This window comes from Ambystoma mexicanum, chromosome 1q, assembly GCF_040938575.1.
Source record: "Ambystoma mexicanum isolate Mex_15411 chromosome 1q, UKY_AmexF1_1, whole genome shotgun sequence".
Lineage (NCBI taxonomy): Eukaryota > Metazoa > Chordata > Amphibia > Caudata > Ambystomatidae > Ambystoma > Ambystoma mexicanum.
The window spans coordinates 1,106,981,022-1,107,006,610 of record NC_090922.1 but is presented as its reverse complement, the minus strand read 5'-3'; the positions used below and the strand labels follow the sequence as shown (position 1 = coordinate 1,107,006,610).

The window sequence follows — 25,589 nt, the reverse complement described above, 5'->3', positions numbered from 1 at the left end:
GTGCACGTTTCCTTTTCAGTTCTAAAAATCAAACGTTCCTGGGCCGTAATGCCCCTAAAACACACTGCAATACAGTGACACTTTGTATGCAGCCATCTTGCATGCATTTACTCAGTAGTAAACAAGGTGCGGTGTTGTGCCATGTTATGCTAGTAGCTGAATACTGTTGCCTCAGTGGCAGCCACGCTATGTTACTGTTAGGTAGGAATTGGTGCAGTCACATTGGGTGAGACTACACAAGACTTATCTGCTTGGTATTGGGTAACCCACCTTTTGGTATAGGTATGTACTACACAAGTTGGTAGTGTGACTGAGCAGCCAGGCCTATATCAAGAGTGGTAAATGTGAGCTGTACAGATGAAATAAGTCAATACAAGTAACCAAGTAACACTTACACTCTCAAGTTTTCAGTTATACATATTAAACACATTCGTTTTAATTAAGCATTCTTTAAAAAAAAAAATAGTTTGTAACAGTCAAGCACACTTTGGAATCACTTTACAAAGTCAATAAAGTTGGTGAATATATTTTTATTTTTATTTGTGAGTGGTTAATAAAAACCTTTACAAAAAAGTGACAAATGTTTATATCAATATTCATTCATTAAAAAATCATTCATCATACAGGAATTTAAAAAAGTTAACAAATGATTGTTCCTTGTAATCTATAATGGCAGTGCATATTTGCACTAGGAAAGTGCAGTTATTGTTATATATCAAGTGTGCTTATATCAAAGCGATAGAAGACTTCTACAATGCATACAATGGGTGTGCCAGGGTCAACATATACTAATATTTATTTAATAATATTTAATGTGTTATAGTTTACAAGTAAACTTTTCACATTCAATAAAAATATACATTTTAAATCAGTAATTTCTAAATTATTCACCATTATCACAATACAATATATTGTCTATTTTTTTTAAATAAATAAATCCATATAAAACTTTCAATTGATCCACATTAGAGTTTAAAATATATGATACATATATACACTTAAGGTCGACATGTTCATAGCAGTTCTTTGGTTGATACATATTTATGTAGATAACGCCAGATTGACCTCAATGACCCTTAGAAGACCTACCAGAGCGAAATTTAGTGGGTTGTGATTCCCCATCATTCTTTCCCACAGGAATTCTAGGCAATCAACAGAATCTGGATTGATAAATGTTAAGATTTGTACGGTGTGTTCTAAATTGAGGGCATTTTAACACCAAGTTCTTGAGAGTTTCCATGGGTTCGGAGCAGGTTGGAAATCTGCATTTTACCTGTTGTGAGTTTGTCAAAGTGCTTTCCCAATGCTTACAGCACTCATGTGTACGAAACGGATTGAATTTAAAACGTATAAAATACATTTGTGTATACCTGCAAGGAAACAATCAAGTAAGAGCAGCACGGCAGTCTTCTGAGCGTGAATTTTGCTTACTCAGATAAAGTACTATAGTTCTTAAACTGGTCGACAGTAGATAACCAATCCACCTCAAACAATTTTTTCTAAACAAAAGCTGGCCGATAGTAAAGATCATCATTGGTTACAGAAAGAGCTACCAGTATCTTTTGCATACTTTTTTTTGAGCGAGTCAATACCTTTCGACTCCATTACCTGCTGTAGATCTTTGTAGACCAAGTTGTTAGGAGGATTCAAAATGTGTGCGTAGTTTGTCATAGAACACCAGAGCCCTGCATGAAAGTGAGACAAGGCCAAGTTTGTGGCGAATAACGCAGTTTGGAATAGAGAGTGCTATGTGCAAAGCTCCTTTTATTAAACACCCATGTAACGTATCAAGTACTTGGCTTAAGCCGATCAAACACATATCTAAGGAGTATATTAACACTGCCTGAACTTTCATTATTAGAAGATCTCGCAGGGGAGTTAGAGAATCGACAATATTCTGCAAAGATCAGTTTTAGCAGAGCGGCTGGTGGGTGCGCACTTTCTGGTAAAGTCTTTATTTCCACAGTTGGACAGAAGAATTGCTGCTCAGATAGTAGCCCAAGTATGTTATTTCTGACATTTGGAGAATTACCTCACCTCCAATCTTCCATTTGTAGGTCTTCAACTTCCTCCCTGCGTTAAATCTAATCATACTCGTTCTAGTTGGGTTAGGTTGTGAGCATAGGCATACTTCTCAAACATGTCAAGTTTAGCTTGTAGGCCCGCTGGGGTAGAATGATCTCGTCAGCAAATGCTAACCAGTGCATTCGCAACGCTCCCATCCTCATTGGATTCATTCCCATGCTATGCCACAATTTCTTTAAGTCGCTTAAGTACAGGTCCAAAAAGGTTGTGGCTAGGTTACACCCTTGTTTCAAGCCTATGAATGTTCTTATTGGCCTAGTTGTTGCACCCTCTTTAGTAATTCTTACTTTATATGCTGTAAAATTGTGAAGCATGGCAATCCAGTGGATAAAAAAATCCCGGGATGCCAGCTTCCGCCATTTCGATCCAAAGCAGGTCTCTCACTACTGAGTCGAAGGCAGAAGTCATATCTATGCTAGCTATGTAAACTGGGTATGCTCGCTTCTTTTTAGTCCCTGCCAGTATGTGTGACGTCACAGTGGCATTCAGCATAGTGCCCAACTCCTTCCTGAATCCCATTTGGAATTTTGGCAGAATATTACGCTGTCCAATGAATAAATCCAAATCATATAGTACAAGAATCGCAAATATTTTGTCGGCGGACCGGAGCCCTGGCACTTCCCCAAAAGACCGGCCCTCTCGGAAGAAACGAGCGGCGGAGGGGCTGAAGAACCTAGGAGGGCAGCGCGAGGCTCGGCGCTGGGGAGAGAGGAGCGCCTGGGCCGGATTCCTCGCTCGCCGGCAGTCGCCCGGAGGCGCGAAGGTGAGCGCCCCCCGCCCCCCCCCCCAGTAATAATCACCGGAGGCAATTAACCCCCGAGGGGCACCAAAATAAAAAAAAAAAAATAAAAAAAAAAAAGAAAATTATAAATCCCCCTTGGGGGCCAGAGCAGACCAGCCCGGACGTGGGGGGGGGATAAAGAAGCACCCCCCACCATATATAGCGGAGCGGAGGGGGCGACCGGCGATAGCCCCCCCCAGAGCAGTCAAAGGAGACAGGTGGGGGGCACCATAACAACCACCCCCCCCCGCCATACCACAAGACAACTACCCCCCCAACAACCCACCCTAACCAGGTAGCGGTCCCTAGGGGCAATAAGCAGAGGGAGCGGCCCGGGGGGATAGCGGCGCCTCTCCATCGGCCCCCCCCCCCTCGCCCTGGAATAGGGGCTGCCCCAGGGAGGCCATGTCAAAAACAAAGGGGAGGGGGAGCTCCACACTCCCGAACCCACAATCAGCCAAACAAGATGCAAACTTGGTCCAATTGTGGTCGGCAGAACCCCAGGTTCATACTAGAGGAAGGGCACAGGAAGACCCCCCAGGAGACAGCAACCACCCCAACTCATCCCATTCTCCTCCTACAAAAGAAGATATGCACACTTGGTTCGTGGAGCTACAGGAGAAGTTCATGACCACGGTCCAGGACCAATTCACCACCATGAGAAACGAAATGAAGCAGGCGGTCCAAGAGGTAAGGCTAGACATGGCCAAATTAAAAGCGAGAACAGATACGATAGAGAGAATCGTCCAAAACCTAGAAGATGAAACACGCCAAATTAGCGAGACTCAGGAACACCTGGTGCGGCTGACCCACAACCTAGAGATCTAATCCGAGGACCTAGAAAATCGGTCCCGCAGATCAAACATCCGAATAAAGAACATGCCGGAATCGGTTCTCGACAAAGATCTTAAAAGAGCGGTCCAAGAAGTGTTTAGAGACATTTTAGAGGAGCAAGAAGCTGCTGACATAGGGATCGACAGGGTTCACCGAGTGGGTCCGAAAAGAACAGGGACGCCAGGGGAAAGACCAAGAGATGTCTTAGCAGCCCTTACCTCATACCCACAGAAAGAACAGATCTTGAAAAGGGCCAGACAAATGGACCACATAAGGATGAACGGGGTGGAAATCCATCTATACCAAGATCTGGCCGCAGTGACCTTACAGAAACGAAGAGATATGGCACCACTTATCAAGGAACTAGTGGCGAAAGAAATTCGATACAAGTGGACATTCCCGTTTGGCCTCCTGTTCTCCTGGGAAGGTAAACAAAGAAGAGTGACCACAAGCGACGAAGGCCTACACATAATGGATATACATACAGAGGGGGCAGAAAGCCAGGCCCACAAATCAAGCGGAGGATATCACAAAAGGCCGAGAGGCTGGGAAGATGTGCGACAAAAAAAGAAGCAAAGCGGGTAGAGAAAGGCATATACTAAAACTACATGCAGAAGGTACAAATCGGCGGCCCGGAAAAGAGGCCGGGAATCTGACACTCAGAGAAGACTGAGGTAATGCGGGATTTAGGAACCCCCGCGACAGTTACACCGAGTGTTTTGAGGGCCGGAAGCGATAGGCGCAACGCCCTAACACTAGGAATCCGGGCCCTCCTCGGGATGTTACTTGTTTCAAGGTTTAAAGTTGGGGGGGATGTTGGGGGGACAGGATAGGGGTTACCCCGGAAGAAGACAGGAGCTTATAAATCTGGGAATCAATTAAATACACTACAACTCGCTGCAAAATGGGGAACTAAGAATCCTAACATTCAACATAAGGGGCCTGAACTCCCCGGTGAAGCGGAAGAAAGTGGAGGCCTTGATGAGGAAGGAAAAGGCGAACATTCTCCTACTCCAAGAAACCCACATAAAAGCTCAGGACAAACAGAAGATACAGCTCAGGGGGTACAAGATATGGGCGCAAGCAAATGCCAATGATAAAAGGGCTGGAGTGTTGATAGCAATCAAAGAGGGCATGGATGTAGCTCTAATAGACAGGCTAACGGATAAGGATGGGAGGTTAGCATTTATTAACGTCAAACTCGAGGGTTGCTGCCTAACCCTAGCTACAATATATGCGCCCAATACAGGTCAAGATGGCTTCCTTCGAGACGCAGTGGAGAAACTCGAGGGCTTTGCGAAGGGCGAAGTGATCCTGGGAGGAGACCTAAACATAGCTTGGCATCCCCAAACAGATAGGAGCACGGGGGGTCCCCATAACCAGGGTGCCCCCTCCAAACACCTCAAACATAAAATGACCCAGCTGGCACTTTGTGATGTGTGGAGAGAACTAAAGGGACAACAGAAGGGCTACACGTACTTCTCGCATGTTTATAACACAATGTCAAGAATAGACTATTTGTGGGTATCAGTGGGCCTCATGGGCAAAATCCAAGGAATAGAAACAGGCGCAATTTCACTCTCAGACCACGCCCCAGTGTGGTTGGACTGGACGACCCCAAGGAAGGGGGTGGGCTCTGGCGCTGGAAACTCCCACAGGACATTCTTACAGACCCGATAATGGGGGAAGTGATAAGGGAGAGAATTACAGAATATTTTGAACAAAATGACACCGGAGAAACCCCATTGAGCAGTTTGGGAAGCATTCAAAGCGGTAATCAGGGGTCACCTCATAGCATTGAAGGCCACCAAAGAAACCCAAAGACGCTCCTGGGAAAAAGAACTGGAAAAAAATAACGGACACACAAGAAAAACTACTATCCCATCCCTCCAGAGGTCTTAAGAAGGCCCTTAGACACGTCCAAGGGCAACTGGATATGCTGCGCACCAAAGGAGCAGAGAAATCTCTCCAATATCTTAAACGCCTCTATATAAAAGCCAACAAAGCGGACAGATACCTAGCGAGACAGCTTCGAGAGAAACAAAAAGCAACAACCATCATGAGCATTCGAGACGCACAGGGCGAACCCCAAACACGAACCCAAGACATAGGGAGGACCTTTAGAGAATTCTATCAAAAGCTATACACATCAGATCACCCAAGCGAGAACGACCAAGATACATATCTACAATCCCTCCCCATCCCAAAAATCCCAGAAGAAGAAAAAAAAGCATTAGAAAACCCGATAAGCGAAGAAGAGGTAAAGAAAGCAATAGCGGGACTTCCAAACAATAAAGCACCTGGCCCGGACAGCTTCACAGCCCCATTCTACTAAAAATATGCAGACCAACTCACCCCTGTCATGACGAGACTCTTAAACTCCTTCAAAGAAAGCGGAAATGTGACCCAGTCAATGAACGAAGCAAAAGTGTTGGTATTCCATAAAGCAACGAAAGATCCATCCCTCCCAAGCTCCTATCGCCCCATAGCTCTAATTAACCTGGACGCCGAGATATATACTAAAATTCTGGCAAGTAGGCTGTCCCCACTACTGCCCAACTTAATAAACACCGACCAATCAGGTTTCATCCCAGGGAGACAAACACGATAATTTGAGAAGAATATTACACCTAGTAGAAAAAATAGGGATTACACACACCCCGGCAGCCCTCCTCTCAGTAGACGCCGAAAAGGCGTTTGACCAGGTAGAATGGTCAATACTCTTCAAAACACTCGAACTCATGGGATTCGGGGAACGGTATATAAATATGGAAAAAGCAAACTACAACTCCCCAACAATCAGAATAGCAGTCAATGGCGAGGTCTCAGACACAGTGAAAATAACAAGGGGCACCAAGCAGGGAGGTCCGCTCTCCCCCCTTCTTTACGCCATATTTCTAGAACCACTCTTAATCAGAATACGTGAGTCAGCCCGCATTACGGGGATAGATATGGCAGGCGTGCAACACAAAGTAATTGCGTACGCAGACGATATGTTACTGGCCCTAGCAGACCCTGGGAGGACACCGACCATAGCAATTAGAGAATTGGAGACATTCGGGGCAATTTCGGGCCTCAAAATAAATAGGAATAAATCGGAAATTCTACTCTTAGCAGGGGAAAAAGCGGAAATAGAATAGCGGCTACACTAGATCTAAAAATGGCAGAAAAGGGAATTAAATATCTGGGCATAACCTGGACACAGAAGATAGAGACGCTATACATAATGAACTATCCCCCACTCCTGGAGCGGGTAAAGAGGGATCTGGAACGATGGAACCCCCTAATGGTCTCATGGTGGGGCAGAATCCAGGCAGTAAAAATGAACATCCTCCCAAAGACTATTTTTCTTTCAGGCACTCCCAATTAGGGTCCCTAAATCATTCTTCAAGGCACTATCTAAAGCGGTCACTTCATATATCTGGAACAAGAAATCCCCAAGGATTGCCAGAGCGACCCTCACAGCTCCGACCAGGGCAGGGGGCATGGCCTTGCCACACTTCCGCAACTACTATCAGGCAGCACAATTATGGGTCCTTCGAGAATGGCTGGGAGACGACCAAAAAACAGTGTGGGTGACACAAGATCGGGCGCTAGTCAGATCCCCCTTGGAGGAAATCCTATGGAAAGCGAAACCGCATAGGCATCCTAATCTCCGCATTAGTGAAATTATGAAAACCACCCTAGAGGCCTGGGACGAACAAACTCGGAAAGGGCACCATGACCACAGTCCCAAGCCCATTCACACCTATCTGTCGGAACCCCCAATTCCCCCCGGGAATGGAACAAGGCTCTTATGAGAAATGGGAAACCGTGGGATGCACAAAAATAGGGGAAATGTTTCGAGGTGAAGCAGTGACCACTTTCAACAAATGCAAAACACTACTAAATCTAAAAGAGTCGGACAGGTTCAAATACGAACAGCTCAGGCATTGGCTTACGACTCCAGACATCAAAGCGGCGGCCACTAGGGACCTCACCCCATTTGAAACCTTTTTAAATTTCCAATCCAGGGACAAGAAAGCTAGTGTCCTCCCTTTATAGCTTCATCAACACTCAAGAAGAAGTCGTCAAATGGGCCTACATGGTCAAGTGGACGAGGACACTGGGGGAAGAAATCCACAAGCAGCAATGGACGGACCTCTGGAACACCATCCCAAAAATGACCAGATCAGTCCAAAAAAGAGAAATGTGGTAAAAAATCATCACCCAATGGCACTATACGCCAGAGAGGCTACACTCCATGTACCCACCAACAACTAACACCTGCTGGAGAGGATGCAAAGAGGTGGGCACATGGAAACACATCTGGTGGGACTGCCGGGGGACCAAAGGCTTTTGGTCAGAAGTAAAGTCGGAAATGTCAAAGATCTTTCCGGATGTGGATCTATTAGGGGAAAGGGTATGGCTTTGTGGAATGAAAGATCAGACGGCCAAGAAATTCAAAAAAACACAATGGAGAAGCTTCATGGGCCTAACCATAGCAGCATGGGCGACTATAGCCCAAAATTGGAAGAAACAAGAACCACCTCAGCTGTATGCATGGCTACAAAAAGTATGGTCACAATTGACCATGGAAAAACTCACACACACCATACAGGGATCAAAAGAGGCCTTCACAAAAGAATGGGGAGAGGTTTTGAACTACCTGCAATTGGACTACATGGAGCAATGGTGCCCGCACAACATAAGAATCTCGAACATTTTTAGTTCCTAGACATACCCAGGCAAAACAGAGACACTCAGGAGAACTTCCGGGGAGGGAGGGGGGAGGGTGAGGAAAATGGGAATACGTTATCTGTTGTATTTTAGAATTTGAAAATAATAAAAATATATTTAAAAAAAAAAAAAAACTCAGAGTGACAAGAGATTATTTAAGAATACTATTAGCAATAACTCTGAAGCAGAAGGCAAATCATTGCCCGAAGAAACATTCAGGGATTGTGAAGTATTCTCCTCACCTTAGTTTGCTCGAATAGTAGTAGTGTCAGCTAGTTTTCGGACAGCGGAGGTATTCATTTGGTCATTTCCGGGTGATCACCTTAGTTATTTACATAGGCAGGGAACACCCACATAGAAATAGGGAGACTGTTTTATTAAACGATAAGAGAAACTACCAGAAATGTAACTGTCCGTGTCCTTTTGACTAGCCACATCACCCAGCTGTTACAACCAACCCCTCCCATACCTTAAGGTGCACATACCCATCACTGAACGATCTCAGCATTTATCCCCAATTGTGTGCAAGAGCCGTCAATAAGGTAATTTCACCATCAGTCCTCAGGCCCTAGAAGGCCAACAACCAGATTATCACCTGCTGGATGCTAGACTCCTCAGCTAGACTATTTCTGAGCCAGCAGCTCCATCAGTTTACCATACATGTTATAGGTCTGCACCTTCGAAGTCCAAGGACAAGAAGAACAAAATACTTGCCCATGGGAACGTTGTTTTGATTGGGTGTTGGTCCCACATATTCCACATCTTTTGATCTATCCAGCTTTAGTTGCTTCAGAAAGTTTCTCCAGCATGGGGCGCTGAGCGTCGATGTCCATCGACTATGTTCCTAGAGGGCCTCCATGTCGACGTCATCACTGTTATATAGTGCGCACAGCGACTGTTGCCTTCCGTTCTGTTTTTGTGCATCTTTACAATTTTCTTTTGGATGTACCTTATGCAAGACAGTTACTCACCCTGAAATAACGTGAACTGAAATAACAAGGAAATTCTACTATGAGGTAGGCGGGGATGGGCAATAAGGAATAAGTGGAAGTAACATACAATCAAATTAACGTTACCATGGGTAAGTAACTGGTTCTTCAAATGGATTGGGTCTTCCCACATATTCCTCATCTTTTCATGGACTCCCAAAGCAGTGTTGCATTTTTGGAGGAGGGATTAAGAATTTAGGAGTTCCTTATTGGCTTGTGTGTACCAAAAACAGCACTGCTTTCCCAAATCACCCTTCCCGGCACAAGAGTCCAGACAACAATGCTTAGTGAATGTGCGGGCGGAGGACCATGTGGCTGCTGCACAAATATCCTTAATTGAGACTCTGTAAAGCAGAGGAAGTAGCCATGCCCCTGGTCGAATGAGATCCAAGACCCTCAAGAGGACCTTTTCTAGCTAATCTGTAGCATTCCGAAATTTGTAAGATGATCCACCGAAATAAGGTTTGTTTTGCGACAGCCACACCCAACGTATGGCTTGTGTAACCAACAGAAAGTTAGTCATCCTGTCTTAACTTAGACATCATGAATATGTAGAAGCTAAGTGCACGCCTGGGGTCAAGCCAGTGTAATCTCTCCTCTTCCTTTCCCGGATGAGGTAGAGAATAAAAAGGTGGCCGTATAATTTTCTGAGTTAAATGAAAAATCAAACATCTTTAGTAAAAATGTGGGTTTAACCTTAAGAATCACTCTATCCTTAAAGAATATTGTGTAAGGAGGCTTGCAAGACAAGACTTGAATTTTACTCACTCGACAGGCTGATGTAAGAGCAACCAAAAGAATGGTCTTAAGTGTTAGCAATCTTAAAGGACAGTAATGAATAGGCTATAAAGAAGCACATGAGAAATGTCCAAACCAAGCCGAGATACTAAACCGGGACTTAAAGGGATCCCTTCAGAAATGTTATCACTAAATGGTATTTTGAAGAAAGATGCCTATCCAGAGGAGCGCTTAAAATAGATAGCGCTTCCGGATACCTTTTAATTGTGCCAACCTTGATCCCCAGATGTAATGAAGATAAAACCATAGGTGTGCTGCATGTAAAAGGGCCCACTGTGTCCCTGCACCAGCTGCAGAACTTGTTCCAACGGCAGCGGTACAGGGATTTAGTTGCTGGCCTCCTGGATGTAAGGGGAATTTTCATTTCTATGCTAATTCCAGTCAACCTTAGGGGACCCCCCCCAACCCCCTGAGCTCTTTGCTGGACTTAGGACGTTTTAATTTTAACTCTAGTGAGTGGGACCTTTTCCCCCCCCCGATTTGGATTCTGTGGTTTCACTGTTTTTGGAGTCAAACTCATAGGCATCTGCCTTTCGCATATGACACACAGCACCCTCAGTGCAGGGTCACTGAGAAGACCTTTGGATTCCTCTTCAGGTTTAAATACCTTTTCTTGGATGAACTACTGTTCCCAAGAATAGTAAGGTGAAATTGATCTTGCTTACTTGTTTCCTTTTGTAGGTCCAGCACATACCAACTTATGTGGAGTGCTGGCGGGTTACTTGGTAGCCTCTTATCCTACTTTCTCATGTCATATGTTTCGTTACCCTCACTACTTTAAATGGCTGGTGGCAGTGGTTTAATGTTTACTACCAGTGTGCTTTTACCGCAGGCTGAACCCTCAGCTGCAGTACAGCACACCAATGGGTCCCCATTTTGTCAAAATGGCCCAATCATTTTTTGACATTTTCTGTTTGTGAGGTCTTCCTTGGCTTTTACTCTGTGCGTTGACAGGTTTGAGCCCTCGTTGCGTTTAGCCTTTGGCAGGCTTCAGCACTGAAGTCCGCCCTTGGCTCCAGTGTGTCTGGAAGGACAGGATGTGACAGAGGGTCCCAAAGCACCCCTATCCTTTGTCTCTAGGAGTGCCTGAACGAAACCAGTCCCAATTGGCTGACTTGATATACTTCTCTGTTACTGAAGAAGCCCAGTGCCTGGGGCCGAGTGTCCATAAACTAGTGCAATGTCTGCCGCGAAAGGAATCTGGCTAAAAGCTCCAGGAGCCGACTAAGGACACTGAAGAAACAGGCAATCCCGATCCAGATTCCCCTCACTTGAGTCCAGGACAGATGGAGCAAGGAAATTCCAACCAGAGCCATTCAATCTGCATCAGTGCTGTTTGCGAAGTGCTGAAACCTGAAGTGCCGCTGAAATCAAGAGAGCCCGTAGCTGCCGAAGACCTTCCTGAGTACTGCCGCAGGAGCCCTCCAGACATACTCCCCCTCCTGTCCCCATGACTGAGGCTCAGGAACCAGGTTCTGCTTGGCTGTAACAAGACGGAATTCAGCTGGACAACTTTTCATGTAACCAGAGGTACTGTTTGGGTTGGGGTACTTACCTCCTCGCCTTAAGTAGTGCTATCTCACTTGAGATTTTCACTTGCTTAACTTCACAGCCTGTGCTCCTACGGTGATTTTCTGAACTATCTGACTTTGTTAAAGACTTTCATTGAAGTGAATCAGAACTATAGACTAATCCATTGACTTTGGCATTGCTTGTCCTTCAATACGTTGTGATTTGTTGAACACTTACTGCTGGGAAAAGCTTACCTAGATTTCATTGGAGGATTCAAACTGTCCTCGCTTGATCAAACATATTTTCTTAACATCTTTCTATTTTTCCTTAACCCTTCCTTTCTGAAACTCAATCTACAAAGTATATTGGCATCATATATAAATGCAATACTATCCCTGTTAATGAAGTCACTTCAGGGTGTAGGAGAAATGTATTCGCATATCCAAAGAGTATTCACCAACTTTATTGATTTTGCAAAGAGATTCCAAAGTGTGCTTGAGCCGTTACAATTGCCTTTTGTAAGAATGCTTAACTAAAACTTGTGTAAATAAATAATTATGTATAATTGAAAGTGTTACTTGGGTATTTGTATTGACTGTATTTAACTGTACAGCTCATATTTACCCCTCTTGAGATCAGCCTGGCTGCTCAGTCACATTACCAGATTGTGTAGTACAGACCTATAACAAAAGATGGGTTAGCTAATAGCAAGCAGATAAGTCTTGTGCAGTCACATGCAGTGTGACTGCACCAATTCTTACCCAACACTGGCCGAAAGCAAAACCTCCATTACGTTGTCCGTGAAGTCCCAATCATTATATCTGAGCCTCTCAGAAACCATGCGTGAAGGTTGACTGTCTTGACCTCTGGGTAGAGGACCAGACCCGCCCCTCTCGCAAGAGAAGGTCCTCTTTGCTGAAGACATATTGGAGGGCAGATGGACATGTCCAGAAGGTCTGGGTACCACATCATCCTTGCCCAATCCAGAGCAATATGGATCATGGATTTCCCGGACTTCTCAAACTCATCACTTGTGGAATTACAGGGACTGGAGGAAATGCATACATGGGTGGAAACTCCCAATCCACTATGAACGGTGCTCCTAGAGCTCCTCCATGGTGCAGTACAGCTCGCACTTCCGGTTCACATTGGTCACAAACAGATATACTTGAGGGGTTGCCCAAAGGGTGAAGATCTCTTGATTGACTTCCCTGAGCTAGTTCCTACTCGGTGGACACTGCTCTGCTTGCTAAGAGTGTCCGCCGCCCTCTTCTCCTCCTATGCGGCTAGGTAAACTGCTGATAGAGAGATTCCTTCTTGAACTGCCCAAAACCAGAGCTGCATTGCCTCTCTGCACATTGATAGTGTTGAGATAGTAAATGGCCACTATGTGGTCTGTCATTATCAGGACATTATTTACCCATACAGAGGGCAGAAAAGCCTTCAGCGCTAGTCTGATTGCCCTCAGCTCCAAAAGGTTGATGTGTTGTTTGGACTCCTATGGAGGCCAACGACCGCCGATTGTCAGATCGTTGGCATGTGCTTCACACCCAATGAATGAGGCATCTGTAACTACCGTCCTCAGGCCATGGTTACCAAAAGGTTTCTCCCTTCAGAATGATTTTCTTGCAGGCCCACCACAGAAGATCCTGTAGGACTGCTAGGAACCTGAAGGTCTGACATCCTGCCTGAGAACTGGGCCCATCGATTCCTGACAGCCCATTGGGGAGATCTCATTCTCAGGTGAGCCTCTGGCACCAGGAAAACGCAGGATGCCATGAGACAGAGCGACCTCAAAAAGATTGAAGCACGGAAGATGCTGGGCCACTCTGGAATGTGGTGACCATCTGCAGAATGTCTTACGCCCTAACCTCGGGCTGCAAGGCTCAGCCCCCACCCCCCTCCCCAGCCTCCCCTCCCAAGGATGCATCCAGGATTGCCCCGATGAGTAAGATGTTCTCATGTGGGACTTCTTGAAGAGCGAGAAGCCCAACCTGTGGAGGGAGTGATATGTGGAGCCGAGATGGTCCAGGACCAGTTTGGGAGAACGAGTTCTGATCATCCAATCCTACAGGTAGGGGTAGACATAAATCTCCCCCCCCCTCCTCAGACTCGCTGCCACAACCGCCATCAACTTGGTGAAAACCCTCAGGGCGGAGGTCAGTCCAAAAGGCAGAACTCAAAACATCAGGTACCCTCTGTGCTTGTGATGGATTGGCACATGAAAGGAAGCATCCTGAAAGCACAATTATACCATCAAGTCCTGAAGCCGGAGGGCCTGAAAGATCTGAGAAAGGGTAACCATCTTGAACTTGTTAAAGTCTCTCAAGTCCAAGATGGGTCTCAATCCTCAGTCCTTCTTGGGGATTAGTAAGTAAGGGGAGTACCAACCCTTGTTCCTCTTCGCTACAGGTACTGGTTCTACAGAACCTTTCTCTAGCAGGGTCAAAATTTCCTGAACATGAGCGGATCTGGAATATTGAAAGTTGTTCCCTGGTGGATGATCCCAAGGCCTTTTTAGAAAAGGAAGGCAGTAACACTGGGCTATTATTTCCAATGTCCATGCATCTGAAGCAATACCCCACCATTTTTGCAGATGCTGTGAGTGACTCTTACTGGGGTCTTGTGGAATAAGGCCTCATAGAAGTTGAGGCAGCTGATGCAACGGCTGAGGGTAAAGCAGCCAGTGCCTGGGCGGTCTTAGCACATCTTCCCTCTCCACCATGGGTGAATCTTCTCTGACCTCTTTGGCTCACCAGTCCTCTCCCTCTTTTAGCTGAAGAGTAATAGCGAAAGGACCTGCCCCTCCAAGTTGTTCCACTGGGGTGAGTTTGAGGTTGTCCGATTGCAGCACCAAGGGATTTGGAGGTTTGCAGCTTCAAGATTCTCATCAGCCTTGCTGCCAAACAAATGTATGCCATCAAAGGGCATGTTAATAAGTCTCGATTGCACATCCAGAGCAAATCCAGACTTTAACCAGGCAAAAATATGCATTACACTGCTAGCAGCCATAACTCAAGACCAGTCTGAAGGGATTCGCACATGGCGTCGTTCCCATCCTTAAAAATATTTTTAAAAAAACATAATTCTTCTCCTTTGGGGATATGTTCGCCATCGATATGCCTGCCTGTAGGGTAAATTAATTTAGCCAGTGCACACGTGGCATTTGCTGACTTTAGGGTCATACTTTCAGCAGAGAAGATTTTATTTGCCATGGCATCATAGCGTTAGTCATCCGTTGGGGGATTTGGGGGAATTGTTAGGTATGCAGTCTGTTTCAATGTGGAAGCCTGTACCACCAGGCTTTCTGGAGTAGGATGTTTGCTTAGGTAAAAGGGATCACTGCTTGAAGTTCTGCATTTGAGTGTCAATTTTTTATTTACCGCTGGAATTCTGGCGTCTCCAGTTGGCATTGAACTGCCTTTGGAAGGCTACATGGAAGGGAAGAATAGGGTCCAAGTGGGGGTCCCTCACCTAAAATATCTGTACAATCCTGCTCAAAATGTGGCACAGGCCTAATCCATCCTAGATTTCAATAACTCTAGACATTTAATGTCTTTATGACCCATCAGCATGGTATGAAGGATCTGGTCTCCCAAATTCAATTTCAGGAAAATGATTTGCAGTTTATAGTCTCATATGGAAATTTCCTCTTTGACTCCTCTGAGATCAGAGCCTCTGGAACACCTTGTGTCCCATATTGCAACCTAAAGAGTCAATCAGAGGAGGGCTTAGGTTTCTCATAAATAGAAGTGACAAATTATTTTCTTGTTAGTGGGAAAGAAGAATCACATGCATCGATGACGGCGTCTAAGTCTTAAACGCCGTCGAGGGCTTCGACAACTGAGGTGTTGTAGATTATTTCGACAAACCTCTGAAGGCTCTCAGGGAGATTTCTCCCAACACCGGGCCCGAGGGCACACAGGTTTACTACTTTGCCTTTTCTTGGTCGGGTTTTTCGTCATGGGCAAGGCTTACTCTTCTTCTTTTGGGGGAAGGGGGTTGGTGCCACATTAGCGAAGACCTGAAGCATTTTCAGTCTGAATCTATCCCATTCAGCTGGTGAGGATGATAGAGACAGAGAGCGACTTTTAGCTTTGTTCCGATGAGGAGAGTGTCCTCTCGACTCATCGGAAGATCACTTTTTCGACTGAGTCGTCAAGTGATTTATGTAACCTACCTGCAACTTAAATCCCTACGTTCTTTCACTGTCATCGAAAGGCAGGATTCACACTCTGATGTCTTGTGATCGGATCAGAGACACCATATACACACTCGATGAGGTGGGGAGTAAGGGACATTTTTTCACCCCTGCAGTTGTGGAATGTCTTAAACCCTGATTTGGATGTCAATGATTCAGTGAGAAGGAACAAGTTACTTACCTGTAACTGTTGTTCTCCAGCATGGGTCTGGCATGGATTCACATGCTCATGAATATTCCCCGTCGTCAGGCTGGGAATCCTCGGTAAAGAAAAAAACAGTATCAGTTTCGTTTCTGATCTGTCTTTCGTAGTAATAACCAATCACTGGTCTCTGCGTCATACTGACCACAGCCAATGACTGCCCTCTACCTAAGCACCGCCTCTGGCAGCCATCTTCAGATTTGGAAGCACGTGAAGTGGCAGTATGACCAAGTGAAGAGCCGCAGAGGGGTAGGCGGGAGGGTTCGCATGTGAATCCATGCCAGACCCATGCTGGAGAACAACAGTTACAGGTAAGTAACTTGTTCCTTCTCCAGCATGGGGTCTGGCATGGATTCACATGCTCATGAAGAATACATAGCAGTACACATGCACAACCACGGGAGGTGGCAAAGGCTCAATATTAAGCATTACATCAAACTCAACATTAAGCATCTTACCTCCTCACCAGGCTCACCTCAGGCGAACAGGTTGCGCAGCACTGCTTGGCCGACCCTGGACTCCTCCCTGGAATCCCGATCGACGCAGTAGAACTTCCTGAAGGTGTGCGTCGACCTCCACGTAGCAGCCCTGCATATGTCCAGCAGGGGCACACCAGAAAGGAACGCCATGGTAGCTGCGATCGCTCTGGTGGAATGGGCTCTCGGACGGCCGGGCAGCGGTCGGTTTGCCAACCGATGACAGTACATGATACAGCCGGAGAGCCATCTGGAAATGGAAGCCTTCGAGAGAGCCTTCCCCTGATTGACAGGTCCAAAGTTCACAAAGAGTTGTGACTTCTTCCGAAAACACTTCGTGCGGTCCACATAGAACTTCAGCGCTCTAGCCACATCCAGCGAGTGCAAAGTCCTCTCAGCCGGCGACGAAGGCGACGGGAAGAACTCAGGCAACACCAAGGGTTCGTTGAGATGAAAGTCCGACGGTACCTTGGGCATGAAGGAGGGGTGCGTCCTGAGCACTACCCTCCTGTCGTGAAAAGTCAAGTACGGGGCCTTGCAGGAGAGGGCCTGGATCTCTCCCACCCGTCGTGCGGAGGTGATTGCCAAAGAAACGCTGTTTTCCACGACAGAAACTTCAATGGGGCCGAGTGCAGAGACTCGAACCGAGGTCCCATGAGCTTGGTCAGCACCACGTTGAGCTCCCACGCCGGGGCCGGAGCCTTCACCGGCGGGAACGATCTGAACAGTCCCTTCATGAACTCTTTCACCAGACGATGAGACCACAAGGACGTCCGTCCCGTGGTTCTGGTGTATCGGGAGATCGCAGCAAGATGAATCTTGATGGACGCGTGTGCCAGTCCAGCTTTGGCCAGCGTCAGCAGGTACGGCAGAACTTGGGGAGCCGTAATCCGTAGAGGGTTAATCTTCTGTGCGTGGCACCAGACAGAGAACCTCTTCCATTTGTGTCCGTAGCATTTAAGAGTCGAGGACGCCCTGGCCTTTGCAAGAACCTCTCTGCAGTCGGCCGGTATGTCGTATCCTCCAAACTCTAGCGCTGCAGGAGCCAGGCCTGTAAGTTCAGCGATTTCGGGTCGTGGTGGAGGATGGCGCCTCCTTCCCTGGAGAGCAGATACGCGTCCACCGGCAGCTTGATTGGCGGGGACGCTGACAAGTCCAGAAGGTCCGGGAACCATATCTGCCTCGGCCACGCAGGTGCGACGAGGATCATCCTGCACCGTGACCTCTTGAGCTGGTTGACGAGCCGGATTAGCAGTGGCAAAGGAGGGAACGCGTAGAGGAACAGGCCCTCCCAGGGGAACGAGAAAGCATCGCCCATGCTCCTCGCCTGGGGGAACCTGCTGGCGAACCTCCGGCACTTGGAGTTCGTCGCCGTCGCGAACAGGTCGATCTGGGGTGTGCCCCACCGTCGGAAGAGGCGATCCACCAGATTCTGCCGTAGTTCCCACTCGTGGCACGAGCGCAGCTCCCTGCTGAGTGAGTCGGCGATGGTGTTTTTTATCCCTGCCAGATGAAACGGCACCAGAAACATCCCTTGGGCGACTGCCCAATGCCACAGGTCCTGCGCCTCCTTGGACAGTGCTGGGGACCTGGTTCCGCCCTGTTTTCTGATGTAAAACATGGTGGTGGTGTTGTCGGTGAAGATCCTCACCACCTTGCCCTTGAGGGACGGAAGGAAGGACCTGAGGGTCCAAAACACTGCACGGAGCTCCAGGACGTTGATATGTAAGGATTTCTCCGTCGGGAGCCAAAGGCCCCTTGCGTGCAGATTTTCGGTGTGCGCTCCCCACCCTTCCAGGGAGGCATCCGTGGTCTCCTGGTGGGCTGGGGTCTGGAAGGCCATGCCCGCCGTCAGATGCGCGCGGGTGCCCCACCACCGGATCGCTCGTCGGAAACTCTCGTCGAGTGTGATCCTTTCCTCGAAGTTTCCCGTCGTTTGGATCCAGCGCGCGTCCAGGAACTCCTGCAACGGACGCATCCGGAGCCTGCACATGGGAATGAGGTAGATGCAGGAAGACATCATTCCGAGGAGGGACTTGATGGACCTCACCTTGGCCGCGTCGGCCACCAACATCCGCTGTACCTTGCCCAGGAAGGTCCTGGTCCTCTCCTCCGACGGGGAGGCCCGAAGGGACACTGTGTTGAGCCTCGCTCCCAGAAACAGAGTGTCTTGCGCGGGTACCAGGTGGGATTTGGCATAGTTCACGGAGAATCCCAGGTCCGTGAGAAGTTGGACGGTCCTTGCCGTGTGGACCACGGCGAGCTCCCTTGTCTTGGCTCGGATGAGCCAGTCGTCCAGGTAGGGGTAGACGTGGATCCCTTCGCGGCGCAGCTGAGCCGCCACCGGTGCGAGGCACTTAGTGAACACCCTGGATGCCGACCGTAGACCGAAGGGGAGGGCTTTGAACTGGTAATGCCGCCCTTGGACCACAAACCTGAGGAATTTTCGGTGCCCCTTCAAGGTGGGAATATGGAAGTAGGCATCCTCCAAATCCAACGACGACAGGAAGTCTCCTTCCTCCAGCTGACCCAGGACGTGCTGGAGGGTGACCATCCGGAACTTTTGCGCCTTGATGAACTTGTTCAGACGTCGCAGGTCCAGGATGGGGCGCCATCCCCCCGTCTTCTTCTTCACGAGGAAGTATCTCGAGTAGACTCCGGAGCCCCGCAGCCTCTTTGGGACGAGTTCGATGGCGCCCTTCTTGAGCATCGCTTTCACCTCCAGGAGGAGTTGAGGGACGTGAAGTTCTTTCCTGGCCACGGGGGGGACGCGCGGACACTTTCTTTGAAACTCGAGCGCGTGCCCCCGGGCCAAGGCGTCCAGCACCCAACGGTCGGTGGAGATGGACTCCCACACGCTGACGAAGCTCGCCAGCCGGCCTCCCACCGGGGTGCTTCAGTGGGGGCCCGACCCCCCCGGCCGGTTCAATCCTGCTTCGACGAGGCTTTAGCGCCTTGTCCTTGGCGACGACGGCGGGGTCCGTCAGGCTTGCCTCGTCCTCTGTAGGCCTCCTGAGATGACGAGCGGGCCGCTTGACGGTAGGAGGAGAAACCGCCGCCGGAACCTTTGGAGGCGCCCTTGCCTCCGCTGCTCCGAAAGGGCGTCCGTCGTTGCAGAACTCCAAGGGCCCGGGCCGTCTCGGTGTCCGCTTTAATGGCCTGAAGGGAATCGTCCACCGTTTTCCCAAACAGGTTGTTCCCATCGAAGGGCATGTCCAGGACTCTGGTCTGAACGTCTTGACGGAAGTGCGTAGCCTTGAGCCATCCACGCCGCCTAAGGCAAACGCCGTTGCCTAACTGGCCCCTGAACCCAGTGTCGGCGATGTCCGTCGCAACGGTAATGGCGTGGTCCGAAGCCACCTCACCTTCCTGCAGGATCTCCAGGGCCTCCGCCCTCTTGTCGTCCGGCAAGAAGTCCAGCAGGGGAGCCAGTTTGTACCAGAGCTCCCTGTCGTATCGGGCCACGATAGCCAAGGCGTTGGCAGCTTTAATCGTCGTCGCTGCAGACGAGATGACTCTGCGTCCCATAGCGTCCAATTTCTTTCCCTCGCCGTCCGGTGGGGAAGTCGAAGTGGAGGCCGCACCCACCCCCCCGCTTTTTTCCTGGCCGCCGCGGAGACGACGGAGTCCGGGGTAGGCTGCGCCCGGAGGCACAGGGGGGCCGTGTCCGGGACCCGGTACTTTTTCTCGTACCGGTCTCTTCTAGCTGGCGTCGTGGACGGGTTCTTGAGGAGGGTGAGGCCCTCATCCCAAATGTCGTCCAATAGAGGCACCGCGAGGACCGTCTTCCTCTTGGCCTCGCGCCGCTGATAAAGGAAACCTTCCTTCTCCTCAGGGCAGAGTTGGAAAAGCTCGGATGCCCTGGCGATCATTGAGTGGAACGATCCAATCTCGTCGGGCGGAGAAGCCCTGGTGGGAGGCGACGACGGTACATCCTCGTCGTATACCTCGTCGTCCGTACCCGTCGCTGCCGTGTCAGTCCCCGTATCATCCCCTCGGGTGGACGGGCAGGAGGGCTGGAAGGGGCGCGACGGCTGAAAAGGAGGTGGAGGGTGGATCCTTCTTTTCTTGGTAGGGGGAACACCAGCAGGTCCCGGTTCTGGGTCCCCCGACGGGAGAGGTTCCGTCGGCAACGGTAGTCTCGTCCTTATCTCAGAGCATAAGGACTGTATAGCCAACAAAATGGCCGCGGCGCTGGCAGAGGGGAATCCGACGGGCGATCAGGGGCCCCGTCGGTACCCTCGACGATGTCGTCGTCACCTGCGTCGGGATCCATCCCGACGGGCCGGTCTTCTTCCACGCCGAAGCCGTGGCTTAAGACCTCGACCAGCTCCTCCTCTGAGGTTGAGGCCGAATCTACGACGACGCCCTGCCCCCCCCTTTTTCTTCCCCATGGGGGATTTCACGGGGGTCCTATCGATGGGCACAAAAGAGGACTCCCTCCGAGGTGGCAGGGAGACTCTGAGCCCTGAGGTCGCCACCACTGGTGTAGCCTCCACAGGCTGAGCCAGGGCCGCCGCGACAGTTTCGATAGAGGGCTTGGCCGGATGGATTAAGGCCTTCACCACCTTAGGTGCGCTCACCGCCTTATCCTTGAGGGGGGGGGGGGGGGGGGACACTGCCTCGCTCCCCCTCCGCCTTCGAGCTCGACCGGGGCCTCTCCAGGAGCTTCGCCGGGTGCTCGGCCTTCCTCTTACCCGACCCAGAGCGTTGGCTCGTGGTTGATGGTGCCGGGGAGGGTGCGCCCAGCCTGGCGCCCGTAGAGCCCGACCGTTCGGCGCTCCCGGTGCCAGCGGACTCGCGGTGCTTGGCCTTATGTTGGACCCCCGTCGCCGGGGCGTCCTCAAAGGTCTTAGAACACCGCTCGGATTTCTTCCTCTTCTCACCGGACGGGCTCTTCCCTTCTAGCCAGTTGGCGAGACGTTGATGGCGGTCCTTCATGGTCCGCTCCGACATGTTGCCGCAAAACGCACAGTTCTTCTCCACGTGCGTCTTGTCCTCATGTAGGCAGTAAAGACAAAAAGTGTTCGTCCTCCTTGAAGACGTTCTGCAGCTGGCATCCAGGGCAGACCCTGAACAGCTTTCCGGGCGTCGAGCCTCCCTTCTCCTGGGCCATTGCCGGGCCTGAGAAACTTCTGGAGTCCTCCAAAAGCGTAGCTCGACGAAATCTTCACCCTTGAGGGGCGCAGACGAATCCGAAACGGGTCCCTGTTGATCAGATGGAGAGTCGGTGGAGCTTGAGGCTCTTTTGACCGAAAAAAACAAAGTTTTTGAGAAAAACGTGAAAAAAAAATAGCACTAACGCTCAAGAGCAAAAGCACAAGGATCCCAACACATGAACGTGCGGTAAAAATCTGAAGATGGCTGCCAGAGGCGGTGCTTAGGTAGAGGGCAGTCATTGGCTGTGGTCAGTATGACGCAGAGACCAGTGATTGGTTATTACTACGAAAGACAGATCAGAAACGAAACTGATACTGGTTTTTTCTTTACCGAGGATTCCCAGCCTGACGACGGGGAATATTCATGAGCATATGAATCCATGCCAGACCCCATGCTGGAGAAGATTGCATATTTTTTCAAAATAACCATAGATTCACAAAGGAAATGAAGCACGCCCATCTTCCGAAGCGATAGCTCTAGCAGAAAAACAAAATTGAAGCCAAACGTCGCTGTGCGCGCTATATACCATTGATTACGTCGGCATCGAGCTGGAGGTCCTCGGGAGACATCGAGTCGACCATCATGGACGTGCAGCACCCCTGCTGGAAATAAATTACAAAGCAACTAAAGCTGGATGTGGATATATCAAAAGATGAGGAATACGTTGGAGGACAATTCATTCATAAAACCAGTTTACCTAGCAGCTTTGGAACCCAAAATTCAGCTGCAGAGCAAAAGCTGCCAACGGAAAACTTAAATATCAAATACACAGGACGTGTTATCCATGTTTGTAACAAGTACAGCACAACATTCGGCAAGAGGCATCTTGGCCTGGCTGTCAGTTTTGTTATTGAAAAGCTTTCTGTAGCACCATTTTCTCAAAAAAAGGGTTTTCAAAGAACAGCAAAAATGCACATGGTTAAACAGTCGAATGAAAGACTGGTACGAAGATACAGGCATTATTTCTAAAACTATGCTGATGTTTCAAACAAAAAACACAATGATCTCACCCTTCATGAAATGAAAAACATTTGTGCAAGATGAAAAATGAATAAGCATACCTTGGCCACACTTATCACAGATCACCATTTCATTTGGTGCTTCTGAATATTCTTCCTGACATATTGTACAGACCATTTCCCCACTTTCAGAAGCCCCTGCAAATACAAATACATTTTTAATTTAAATTTTGATATAAATGTAGGGTAAGGATGGTGGCGGCAAGTCACCCAGAATCTCAAACATTTGTTTTTGGCATAAAACTACTAGATAGATGTTATCTTTTGTAAAAGCAGTTTAGGAGATCATCACCAGACAGTGTGCTTACTGTTTTGCGATAGAAGGTTTCCACTAGGCATGGAAGACGTCCTCTGTAACATCTTAGAAAAATAGGTTGCTACTTTCCTTACCAGTAAAATACTCAAATCATGCAGCCTATATGGTTAAGTCAGCATCAGGAGACTGAATTGGTCACGTTTGCAACAAAAGAGTTTTTATGAAAAGGAATAAAGCCTGTATCCATATTTCTACAGTGATTCTTTATCCTAGCTATGGAAAAGATTAAAAGGGTGTTCATCTGGAGGTCTTGCAACAGAAAACCAGTCCTCTGTCAAAACCATGACCCCCTCCACAAGGTCTCTCGACATTCCCTCAGGTCACATGCCTGATTACTTAGTACAAATGGTCTTTGTTCTAGTGCTGTGTGCGCCAATGCTTGATCTACACTAAACAACCTCTCTTCTTCCAGAGTCCACTCTTGCTCATCCACCCTCCACATAGTCTGTATAGTACAGCGCACTGGTTCTGCCACTATGAGGGACAATCCCAAGTTATGTAGAGGGGGATCTCTCAATTGCTCTCAAGCTTTCCCTTTGCATCCATTGTTCCAATCTTTACGTTCTTTCATGCATCTCCCCTGAGCAGCCTTTTGGTGCTTTTTCACATGCAAGGAAGATCACCTCACCAGCCACTTTCAAAGGGCCCTGCAACTCCTTGCCCATCTCAATCCCCCATTTAGCCAACATACACCTGGGATTTTTTAGATGGAGGAGGTTAACTAAAATCATTGCTTGGGGATTTTTTAAAGGTGGTGCCACACTCCCAGTGGGTTTACACTTTACCTGCCTCCTCTAGGGGGTGTTAAGCGTAGTGGGCTCACTACCCAAGTCCCAAAGGTTGGTTGCTCCCCGTCAGGACAGTTTTTCTGAAGTCCAACTAAGGGCTTCATAAAACCATTCAACTGGGACACTATAAGAGTCCACTCTTAGTTAGGACTTATTTTTAAGTATTAATGGGTTTATAGTTGACATACTTTACAAATTCATGTAAACTTTAAACATGGCGTATTTTCGTTACTATATTAAGAAATAGCAAAAAACTTAAAATTAAAACTACATAAAAGAAAGATGTATGCAAGAAACCAAGAAAGTACTGCTAGTACACTAGTTTATAGCGAGTCTTAGTGTTAATTGTAGCTAGGTACAAGCTGTGAAAAAAGTTTCTCTGTAGCACTCGGCAGGTTTTATCAGGTCCTTGAATATTGCAACAGGTTATGTATTTGGTGCAATTTTTTATCTATTCAGAAATTTGATAGTTGCAATGGTTTAAACATATTTTCGGCATTACAAATCATGATCCAAAAGTATTGTTGAGTTAAAAGTCGGAAATCTGTGAAGAACTTGAAGAAATATTCGTGTAGTGGAGATAGGTTTTTGTACTCTACAATTAGGTGTTCCAATGTTTCTGGTTTGTTCGTAAGGTTGCAGAAGCGACATATGTTCTTTGCTTTATCTTAGATCTTGTGACTATCACAGCATTTGTAAGCCACAGGTTAAAAACGTAGGCGCATAATTAGTGAACAATATTCATGACCTGGAAATTCTCAAGTATGCAGGTGTTTAACCAGCTTTTTTTAAGATGAAATGACTGTCTCTTATCGTCTTGTATTTGGCACATGTCATGTCCTTGATTTGTGTTCCAGTCTGCTAGCCAACACTTGTTTCGCTCAAATTGGATTTGTGTTGACAAGGATTGTATCAATATCAGATTTCAACATATTGGTTCGACAGAATTGTTCCCATAGAAATAGGGGAAATGGTGGATTTGAGCCCAGTATGTTAGCCAGAGGTGGTGTCATTGTGTTTTGGTAGTGCTTTGTTCGAGCATTTAGAGAACATGATCGCATTCCAGATTACTATTCATTTCATAGAGAGAAGTCCCAATTCGTGACACTATCTCCAGATATTTATCCTCATTGATTATATATTTTGATTCCCAATTGCCCAATTGAAAGGTGGTGTTTTTTTGTTGCAATTTTCGAATTATTCTCAGGATGTTTGTTTTACTTATGTTAACGAATAACCTGTTTTCTTGGGCAAAGATTCATAACGCTTCTAGCTGCCATTGTAGTCCTATTGAGGTCATACCCATTAATATTAGATTGTCTGCATACAAAATATGTGATTCAATGGACTACAAGTTTGGGTGGCAATGCGCTTACCACATGTATAGGTCTATTTCTTTGATATAGAAGAACAAGTTACTTGCCAACTGGCAGCCTTCTTTCGACTGGATGCTCCTCCAACGTATTCCACATCTTTGACATGTAATGTCCACAGCTGTGCTGCTCCGGAAATATTTTCGGCAGAGGGCGTCCTGTGTCGATGGCGTTGGGTCGATGTCCCTCGAAGGCCTCCGTCGACGGTGATGTCACCGGATGTTATAGATAGGACGCACGGGGGCCGTAGCCTAAGTTTTTTCCTCCATAATGTGTAACATGCTCATACACTACTGCTGCTTGACTGCACATAGGCTTGCGGAAATGCTAGCTGCA

General features: G+C 47.9%; 1 protein-coding gene across 14 annotated transcripts in view; it reads right to left on the bottom strand.

The window, feature by feature from the left end:
• MTF2 (metal response element binding transcription factor 2) overlaps nt 1-25,589 on the bottom strand; it is a 1,089,527-nt gene that overhangs the window by 831,399 nt on the left and 232,539 nt on the right. For all 14 annotated transcript variants that reach the window (XM_069641820.1, XM_069641817.1, XM_069641821.1 and 11 more), the window contains one exon: nt 22,819-22,914. In XM_069641820.1, coding sequence (XP_069497921.1) covers nt 22,819-22,914 — 96 coding nt within the window. The remainder of the gene's footprint in view (nt 1-22,818; nt 22,915-25,589) is intronic.